Source organism: Saccostrea cucullata, unplaced genomic scaffold (genome assembly GCF_032062105.1).
Source record: "Saccostrea cucullata isolate Sc308-1 unplaced genomic scaffold, CSIRO_AGI_Scuc_v1 ctg7523, whole genome shotgun sequence".
Classification (NCBI taxonomy): Eukaryota; Metazoa; Mollusca; class Bivalvia; order Ostreida; family Ostreidae; genus Saccostrea; species Saccostrea cuccullata.
In genome coordinates, this window is record NW_026927890.1 from 1 (window position 1) to 11,031 (window position 11,031).

At 33.3% G+C, this 11,031-nt stretch overlaps 1 protein-coding gene across 1 annotated transcript; it reads right to left on the minus strand.

Annotated features, from left to right (window-relative positions):
• Positions 1-379: 379 nt before the first annotated feature.
• Positions 380-10,247, minus strand: LOC134275785 (fibroleukin-like; the record flags this gene model as incomplete). Its single annotated transcript, XM_062758077.1, has 4 exons — positions 9,959-10,247; positions 6,749-6,885; positions 1,711-1,807; positions 380-544 (listed from the first exon to the last, which is right to left on the minus strand). Coding segments are annotated over exons 1-4 (688 nt in total), but the record flags the coding sequence as incomplete, so codon positions are not given.
• Between the last annotated feature and the right edge of the window lie 784 nt (positions 10,248-11,031).

Here is an 11,031-nt window from a genome sequence, read left to right on the forward strand (position 1 = left end):
ATAAAATAACAAACAAAGATTACGAATTTTCATTGTATTGGGCAAGATTAAGAGTTAGGTTAAGATGAATATTGATATAACATAATACTTTTAACAATCATGATTTGATATCGAAACTAAGCCAGCTAATAATAAAAAAGTACATTCTGACAAGTATTGCATAAAGAAATACAGCAACAAAAATTGTGCCGAAAATATTCGATATCGACACGAAATCGTGGGTATTAAAAGTAAGAAAATTTTTTTTAAAAAGAAAGTGTTCTATTTTACACACAACTTTAGAGAAATATTAAACAAACTATAAAAGATTACTCTGTCGATATTGCAACTACATCATGTCTTGAACATAACTAATACAATGACAAATCACACTACTCACCCGCTGTTCCGCTGTATCCAGACACTGTAAGTGTATATTCATTGTCTTCATCTTCGATGTAAAATGTAGAATACACAGCATAGGCCTGTTCTCCGTTATGCCTCTGGAGATCTATCCGAAGTTCTTGGTCTTTATCCCTTGTTAAGGTGTGAATTGCGTCATTCCCTACATATATATTAAGCAAAACAACATATAACTCAAAGGAAGGATATGGAGATAACGAACAGTAATCAATACCAAAGTCCATAAAACAACACAAAAAAGAAGCAACAACACGAACAAATGAATTCAGTATATTTTTAGAAGGACTTGTCTCTTCTTTGGGAGAAAGAAAAAAGTTAAAAGTCATAGAAAACTAGAGGTACTGTGAGCGATGAGCTCACTAAATGTTACCCCCCGCCTCCCGTATGGTTATAACTGGTGAAAAAGTTCATGTTTTCCTGTGGCCGGGAAACCCAAAATATGTGTCGGATCAAAAAGTAAAATAGGAGGTGCACAATGGCAATATGTAATAAAGATTCTGTGAAAGTTGCATCAAATTTCATTCAGTGGAATGAGAGGAGTTGCGGATAAGAGATGGGTACCCCAAAGCGTAACAGACGGACGGACGGACGGACAGACGTACAGACGGACGGAATTAACGATTACTATATACCCTCCCGCTTTTCAAGCAGGGGGTATAACAAAGGAAATAGAATAACAAAACAAATAAAAACCAACTAGGCCACAATAAACGATCAGACACTAAATATTTACAGTGTTAACTGTTTCATTTGATGTTTAAAAACTTTTGTAAAGAAAGGAATCCAGAGCGCTAGTAAATTAATGCATAGGGTCATGGCAGGAGTGCCCGGACAACTGGGGATGCACAGTCCATTAAACACCTGACCCAACCTCCGAATTTTCCTGTGAGTCTTGTTTTTATACCCGTTTCAAGAATTTGTATTGTTTATTGATTTTTTTTAGATCGAATGTTGTGGGACGTCTTTGCTTTTTTAATCAATATTTTCCACATTTCTTTAATTATTGAAATATTGAACATTTCAGGTGAACTTGGCATGAATATATGTATACTGCAAACCAATTTTTATTCGCGAATTCTTTATTTCTCGATTTACACCGATTAAACTAATTTGCGACGATAAATTTTCGCAATCAAGCTTTTTTGAATTTGTTCTAAATAGATACAGAGATTCTATGGACCGGTTCGTGGCGAGAAATATTTGCGGTGACGTCTCCCTCGCACAAAATTTCTCGCAGGCGAATAAGATTTTGTTCACAGTATACTTTTCAAATTAATCAAGTTAAATAAAATATTTATAAGATCATACCTATCCAATAGTTTTTAGTTGCATTCCCAAATCCCTGTTGATACTCTATCCATGTCTTGTAAAAATCAACATCACCATCTTCTCGTTTCTGAATCACCTGTTAACAATGCTAAATTGTTCATTTTTAATTCTTTAACAAAAAGAGAAAAATAAACCCAATGTTTCATTTGTGTTAATTATGAGTAAATTTTCAAGTTAAAATATGTGCCAGTGTACTATTTTGTGATATAAAAGCGTTTTTTAACAATAGTTAATATAGAATTGTTTGAACACACGTTATACTCAGTAGGTAAATGGTTTAGAAACCAATTCAGTGGGTAGTTATTATCTTCTTTCCCCCCTGATTACGGTAGAATTTAAAAATATATATATATTCAAGTGCTTTTTGCTATGTTAAGGTTCATTCTCAATGTTTGGTTAATGTAAAACTTCAGAATAATAGTTGTGTTTAGAATGCTGTTACTTACTTAGGAGCTTTGCTGGGGAGTTGGTTTCTAGTTAGGTTGAGTGAAAGGCTTAAAGCCACGATAATAATATTTTGATTGATTCGTTTTCACAATAATGCAAAATTTCCTCTAAAAAATAAAATAGTCCTTCATTTGGATGTATGTACATGTTTTAATTGACCTCTTTAAATACTAGTACACGAAAACTAATAAAACACGAAACCATTGTGTCATAATGGAACAACACCCTTTTCTTTGATTCCACATTTTTTATCATTAATTTTTTTTACGGCTATAAAACTCGCAATCATATTTCGTCATACATTTAGAAAGTTTATCAAATCTTCTATTTTGTTAAAGCATTTTTTTAATAGACCGTTCGCATATTTAACGCATGTTCTTTCTGGCGCATTTGTGAAAAAATAGGGCACCTGTCTGATGGAAGTGTTGTTATGTGTTTTTCCTTCTTAAAAATTCTACAAAATGCTGTATTGTTCAGTATCTTAACAATGTCTTTCCATGCAAATATATCATTAACTAATTTCATGTGGCACATAAAGTCGATATTCTGGGTGTCTCTATGAATTTCAATTGACCAAATCGACTGTTATATTTGAACTCGTTTTTTTCGTCTGAATTACTGAATCCGTCTGAAAAGTATCCAGCGTTAAAATAATTTTTCTACATATAAAACATCATATCATTATATGGGTTTTTTGGCGATTTTTGTAAAAAGTACAATTTTCAAATAGGCTCTTTATTCATCTCTTTGGCAGAGATCATTAAAAATTGGTTTCAGCTCAGTGTAGTGACCATGCTTACTTTAAAAAATGAATTTCCTTGCGAGGACAATATGAGAATTCGTGGGATTTTCTGTGTTTAGGAGGTCTTTAATAGAACTTTTCAAATATGAAAATATTAAATAAAATTCTTTACATTTTATTATGAAATGTTATGTATTGCATTACTTATTGAATGATCCTGGTATATCTTATAACAGCAGCAGTAAGTTTGCAAGCTACTTTGTAAATGCATGTTAATGTGTTTTACATTTTGCATATGGCAATTTGATTAATAGAACCTATAATCAACAAATGTTTGAGAGTTATGGTTATATACAAGCTTGCGACTAATAGGAAAGAGCATTGCAGGTAAGAATTTTTCTGAGGAACGTTATATCAAATTTTCAGGATATGCTTTCTCGTTCGTAAAACCGCGACCTACCTTCAAGATTTCACAATTGCTGATATCCAGCTTATACGAGGGCCGTTCAAAAATTACGCAGACTCTGTTATTATTTATTCTTACAGACGTTATATAGTTATGAAATTTCAGAGAAAACTGTATCTAAAAGATTCCAATAAATTTTGGGCAAAATTTATGTATTTCTGAAAAATTCTACGAAAATTATCGGTATGTTGATATCGCTGATGAAGAGGTACGGTACATGACAAAAAAATCGAAGCAAAAACATGCGGATTCCAAAATTTAACTCATTATTTTTCGATAATTCGCGATCAGATATTCAGATATTTCTTTAAATTGTTCTATTATTATGCATTTAGATTTCTGGCATGATTTTTTATGTACTAACATAAATATGGTGATTTTTCTCCGATGCGATTCCCGTGAAAACGACTGTAAAGATGACGTCTCCTGAATTGACGGCGCACCACACTTTTGTTAAATTGCGTGTGAGGCTAGAGGTATCGCCAACATAGATCCAAAATATGCATAATTAAACATTTATTAAAATAGAGTATTCGTGACATTCGTCCACAATTAGCAAAATGAAATTTTAGACCGCTGAATCTCTGTAAAGAGGCTATACTGGAGGACGGGAAGACGCTTATCAACGAAAACTTTATCCGGACTGTAAAGAACGTGATTGAGAGTCACCGATATCATACTATATCTCATAAATACCTGCATTTTTTGTTTTAAAACAAAAAAAGAATATTCTTTCCTTGTTTAATAGATTTTAAGCTTGACAAGAAATGGTGTTGGGATGTTGAGTAGATAAGGTAACTAAAACTGTACAGGTACTCTTGGAAAAACGATAAGAAAATGAAAGCTTAATCACAAATTTTTTTTATAATGCCTGTGACGTCGAAGATTTTGCTGCTCCGTGACTTAATGATATGTCCTGATAAAACACTCAAAATCGATACCAATTGATAACATTTTTATATGAAATTTTGAAGACCATATAAGTAAAGATTTTTTCATATTATGTGTGACATTTTGCCCGATTATGTCATCAAATATTTTTTCTGTGCAACAAGTCCGCGTAATTTTTGAACGGCCCTCGTACGAATGATGGAAAAAATTGTCTACATTCTTTTCTCCAACATATTATTGAATGTTTAAGCTGATTTGCAGGTGCGTTGTCAGATCCAGGAGCATCATACCAAAGACCGGTAACTTTGCAGGACCCTAACCCCCTAACCCAATTTGTTAAACGCTTATTAATGTAATTTGAAACTTAAAGTTACCATTGCTAATCCTACATTAGGGTGTATGTACATGATTTACTTAGCCTCTTTAAATATATGAAAAATAAAAAAGCATCTTAAGACCTCTCAAGTTCATCATCTTATTAAAAGATTTGTTTTTGTAACAGACAGTTGGCACATATATTGCGTATTTTCTCTAGGGCATTTGAAAGAAAATAGGACACCTCTCTAATAGAAATATCAATAGAATTTCCTCTGTCTGTAAAAAAATTGTGATGATGATATTTTAAATGTCTTTATGTTTTTCAATGTAAATATTCTTTCTTTTGCATCTTTAAAAATCCACTGGTAAACTGCAAATTCTTAAGGATTAAATTTCTCACATATCAAAATGGTATCTTTAAAATGAGTTATGCGGCGTTTTATGTAGAAAAGTACATTTTTTTCAAATTTGATCTCCTTTTTCTCTTCTTTACTGTTTACATCTCAGTGCATTCTCCATGCTTACTTTAAATGCGAATTTCTTTTTTATGACAAAATTCATGGGGTTTGATTAAAAAATGTGAAAAGATTAAATTCATTTCTTTTATATTTATTTAGATAAACAGTTTTTGCGTTACTTGTTGAATGACAATTCTAGGTAATACAACATTTTTTATGGATCATTCGATAATCATTCTAATATAAAAATATCACCGCCAGCCCTCCTCAATCTGTAGTCATGACCTCTCTCCGGGTGTTTTCGATGTATAACTAAACAATAAAACACACTACTCATCTTCCGTTCCCCTTCATCTGTCGTAATGCTACTATATACAGGTAACTCTTGATGGCTCGAACTTCGATCTCTCGAAGTTCTTGATCGCTCGAAGCGAGTCTCCGGTCCTGAATTTTTTCCCTATATAACTAAGCAAATTTACTCTTGATTTCTCGAACTCTTGATCTCTCGAAACCCTTGATCCCTCAAAGTATATTGCAGTCCCGCTGTGCATATTCTTTAAAAATTCACCCTTGATACCTCGAAGTGGCTATATGTATACAAAGTTACATATTTAGCAGCTTTACCTGGACATTTAATGACACCCGGCAGAAGACGCGGGTCGCGTGAAACGGGGTGTTTATTAAGGTGACACTTATTCTACAAGGTGATAATTGATTTATAATTAATCTTATGGTGCCTATATGCTATCAAAATGATTATCATCGTCTGTATTACGATAATTCAGAAACGTATTGTAATTGCAGATTACGAGGAGACGAAACAATTCATGAAATAAATTTTTATTTTGAATCAGTTTCAAAGTTTAACGAATTATGAAAATTCAGACTTTTGTTGGACAAATACATACTGAATTTCGTTCACATGTTTAGAAAAGTCATAATGCTTTGTACCACGCGACGCTGGTAAATGCCGTTTTCATATAACGAATGAGTAGAATGATATCCGTATGATAGAAAAAAATTTTAAAAACACGAACTGACGATGTATTTTTTGCTTTACTCAGTTTAATAAATATTCAGCTAAAATACGAAAACATATCGTTGTTTACGTGTAAAAGGTAAAGACTGCATGAAAATCATTACATCCGGTATGACGAATTTCAAATTCGTCATACCAACCCGGAAAAATCCGGACTCTTGAAAACTTGAACTCTTGATCTCTCGAAGTTTTTCCTTGGTCCCGCGGACTTCGAGGTATCGAGAGTTACCTGTACCTCTCTACAGGTCTTGTCCATGTATAACATTGACAATAAAACACTCTACTCACCGTCCACCCTCCTCCATCTGCCGTCATGTAACAGTAGACCTCTATACAGGTGTTGTCCATGTATAATATTGACAATGAAATACACTTCTCACTGTCCATCCCCCTCTATCTGTCATCATGTCATAGTAAACCTCTCTCCAAGTGTTGTCGATGTATAACTTTGACAATAAAACACACTACTCACCGTCCACCCTCATCCAGCTGTCGTTCTGTCACAGAAGACCTCTCTTCAGGTGTTGTGGATGTATAACTTTGACAATAAAACACACTATTCACCCTCCATACCCCTCGATATGTCGTCATGTCACATTAAACCTCTCTCCAAGTGTTGTCGATGTATAATATTGACAATAAAACACACTACTCACCGTCCACCCTCCTCCATCTGTCGTCATGTCACAGTAGACCTCTCTCCGTCTGTCGGGATAAATAACGTACACACCGTCTTTTCCTTTCCTACTGGGGTTTCTTTTCAAAATCTCCGAACAGTCATTGTATATTTTTTCTATTTAATATATATAAAAAATTCACTGATCAGTCAATCTACTCACACAATTGTTTGTATAACATTAAAGACTTTGGAAAATCTGAAGTGAAAATCTTTTAATGTTGTTTACGGAATACAACATAATCTGTGTGGACGTGTTGATTTTGGAGAAACCAATAGAAAACCTAATAAAAGAATATCAGGTCATAGATTTAAAAAAAAATGGAAACTAACAGCTTTTATACAAGAATTTAATTTATATGATCATTCTATTTTGTCACTCAAAGTTAGAGTTCTAAAATGAAAAAAAAAATATTGCCACCATACCAATACTCCTTTACTGAGTACACCTTTCCGTATACAACGAGAAAAATTTTGGATTAGAAAGCTTGGTAAAGCTTTTTCCTATAGATGTAATGATAATGTCGATAGTGTTGGAAATCTTTTCACAGTTTCACAATGTAAATGTGATGGGGAGTTTTACCCATACACAGAGACGTAAGCGTAATTATGGACATCGGTCTTCCAATGAAGGACATGGAACAAACAGTATTCAATATCAAAGTCCATAAAGCTATACTAAAATACGACCAGAGCAAACAAGGACTACCAAAACATTAGATATGGGATCAGGTTCCATGGAGGAGTGAGGATCCCCTGCCGACCAATCACACCCGACGTGTGCATCTTGTCAAAATCTGGAAATAACGGAAAAATCTGTCTTCAATTCAGTGTATGAATAATGGATTAAAAAGTATTATGAAAATCGTCAGTCAGTATTCCACTCAATCATAAACTGTATTTGCTGTCAAGGTCATTGTATCCATCATAATACTTACGAAATGATAACTTTGAACGAGACAGCTTGTTTGCTCATCAACTTGTTTGTCAATAATTTACCTCGCAAATAAACCTTTAATACACGATGTCAATTTTGATCCATTACTACTTAATGTAAACCAAATGTTAGATCTTCAACAAATTCGAACCAAACTTTTCTCTGTCCCTTTGAAACTTTTAAATAGTCTTCTTGAAAAGTTCAAGGAAAGTCAATTTTTGATTCCTCGACACCAGAAAATAGGTTCGGAATAGGTTTGTTATTATAAATATTACTTAAAGTAGGCTTTTTAAATTCACATGTTTTACTAAGGAACATGCAGCTAAAACTATCCGTCTTTTTCATTAACTTCAATATGCCAACAAAGGAATTGACAAAGTTAATATACATGTGATTAAAGTCCTAAACGTATCCGACCCATATAAGGACATAATTCTCTAACCTTTTAAAAATACACATCATGTTATAAACTCTGAAACTAGTTCACAGCAATTTAGAGTGAAATAGGATTTACCACTCGATATTTTAATAGATTTAATTACCCAATCAATAATTAATTAATAAAAATGTATTGACGTGTATGGAAATACTTTAAATACTTTGAAAATAAAAAAATGCTTTGGTGGAAAGATGTATTTGAATAAAGGGAAAAAAACTTTCAAAATATATTTTTCACAAAAAAGAGTTTATGGGAAAAAATATTGATTGAAATCCAAGGGAGATAACTCTTCAAGGAGTTTGCTTTACTTCTTAAACATACACCGTGTCATTCAGTAAGTATTTTTAAATTCCCATAGGCCAGAATCTTTATTGAAGGGATTAAATTTTAATTCTAGAATTCATGGAAATCAATATTGGTAAATGTTAAGAAGTCGTGCAAATATTGATTTGTATTGGATGCAAAATTATTCATGATAGCCCCCAAGGGACAAAATGTTACCCGACGCGGAGCAGACGGAAAAGCATATAATTCCTGCCAGAAAACACTATTAATAATTACATTTAGCAACTCAACTGTGTCAAATGCATTTATGCTACAAGTTTATGTTAGTGACAGAGAATCAATTACATTGACTGTGTTTGCTCTTTTATTTTACTTATTATGATAATCGTGACGTAATTTTTTTTTGGAAATTGCGATGGCATGATTGCATCAAAATACTTTAATTTACTTAAGGGGGCCGACTATAGTTTCCAATATTTCGCGCATCATAGTAAAATGAAGCGTATTTACTGTTTAATGCAACTTTTTCGCTTAGTTATTAAAATTAAACAAAATTAAGAAATTATAGGTATAAAAATGTAATTACAATTTGATATAACTGATTTTTTAACCGATTTTGCAATTGATAGGTAGGTTGACGTCGTTGCAGTGTGTTTTTGACGTTATGATAATCTATAGGTCTTAAAGAAAGGGGTCATAAAAATATTATTTAAGAAAAAGTAATAAACATACGCTCTTGAAATTTAAAACATAGAAATTTGAGAACATCTCCTATATTTTTAGTATGTTTTCATGTGAATCCATTGTGCACGTCATATTTTGTAATACTCTATAAAAGTAGTAAAATTTGCTAATTTTTTGCATTTTGAGATGCCCCCTCTGGTAACAAGACGGTAGAATTTTGTGTTTCTTACATATAGTGTATAATATTGCTCATCAAATGTTATAGTATGAACAAAATGTCTATTGTAGTATTTGTATAATTTGCATTAAAGTGCTAAAAATTGGCATTTTCCTATATAATCCTATAGTAAATGTACCTGTATTTTGAGACGGTCCCTCAAAAATACTTGGACGGTAGATTTCCCCCAAACTTTGCATGTACACTGAAGTTAATATAAGTTATATATGGTATAAAAATGAAGAGTTTCGCTATTGTAGTTTTCACACAATAAAACTATAGTCGGCCCCCTTAACAGAATGAAATGCAATAATTTTTCGTAAAACTCCGTTTGCCCATCAATAGCTATAGTAAAAATTGAATGACCGTCAATTTTTTTTCTTAGGAAGTAATCTTACTTGAGTTGACTGTTTCTATAGATACTGAATTTACGAAGGGTGATCAAAAAGTTCGCAAACTAATTGAATAACTTTTAAAATATTTTTAAAAGTGAGATTTTGAGTTTATTCTTTTTTAAAGTAGGCCCCTCTAGTTTTTATGCACTTTCCCAATCGGTCTGCCCATGCGCGAAACACGTGATCCAAGCCATCACGTGACATGACCCTAAGTAACTTGTTCACAGCAGTACCAAGATCTTCCAGGGACTCATATTTTTCTCCCCGTAGGTTATCTTTCAAAACTGGAAATAGCAAGACGTCACAATCTGGGCTGTAGGGGGGATGAATTAGGTTTTCTATACCCAGTGTTTCCATGGTGTCCATCACAACCCGACTTTTATGGCTAGGTGCGTTATCATGGTGCAGAATGAATCCAGATCTTATCAGATCTGGGCGCTTTCTCTTTACTGCTCTCATCAAATCTGATTTGATAACCCGTGCATAGTAGTCCCCAGTAACTGAAGGTTTGGGTGGTACCATGTGATTTAGAATTATACCGTTGATGTCACAGAAAACAATGAGCATAACCTTCCCTTCTGACTTGGTTACGCGTGCTTTTATTGGTGAAGCAAGGAAGGATGCTTCCAAATTGAACTTTGTTGTTTACTTTCTGGCTCATAGAAATGTACCCAAGTTTCATCACATAAGATGATTCTATTCATGTAATAATTTTGTTCTTTTTCATATCTACTAACGTAGGACCGTCATTTGCTATGGCAGAAGGAGGCGAGGGACCCATCTCGCACAAACTCGCCGCATGTTAAGCTTACTCGTTAAAATCTCTTGAACTGTTCCATAAGACATGCTAAGATCATTAGCTATCTCCCTAATCGTAACTCTTCGATCTTTCATTACATATTGTTCAACCCCAGACACGTTTATCTCGGTACTTACGTTCAGCGGGCACCCAGATCTATCATCATCTTTTGCCGTCTCTCTTCCCTCAATAAAACGTTTCATCCACTTACTTATTGTATATTTTGAAAGCCCACATTCCCCATAAACTTTATGTAAATCATCGTATATTTCCGTGAAGGATTCACCTAGTTTTACATAAAATTTTATTATAGTTCTTTGTTCAAGTACGATTGACCCATCCATTTTCATCACAGTCGCCTCTATATTGACGTCATTTTAACATCATTTCATTCTTGTCAGAACTGTAGTTAGGTAGATAGAGAATTAGTTTGCAAACTTTTTGATCACCCCTCGTAGATACTTTTCTTTACTGAAAATATTAAATCTAAATAATGAACAACAGGCC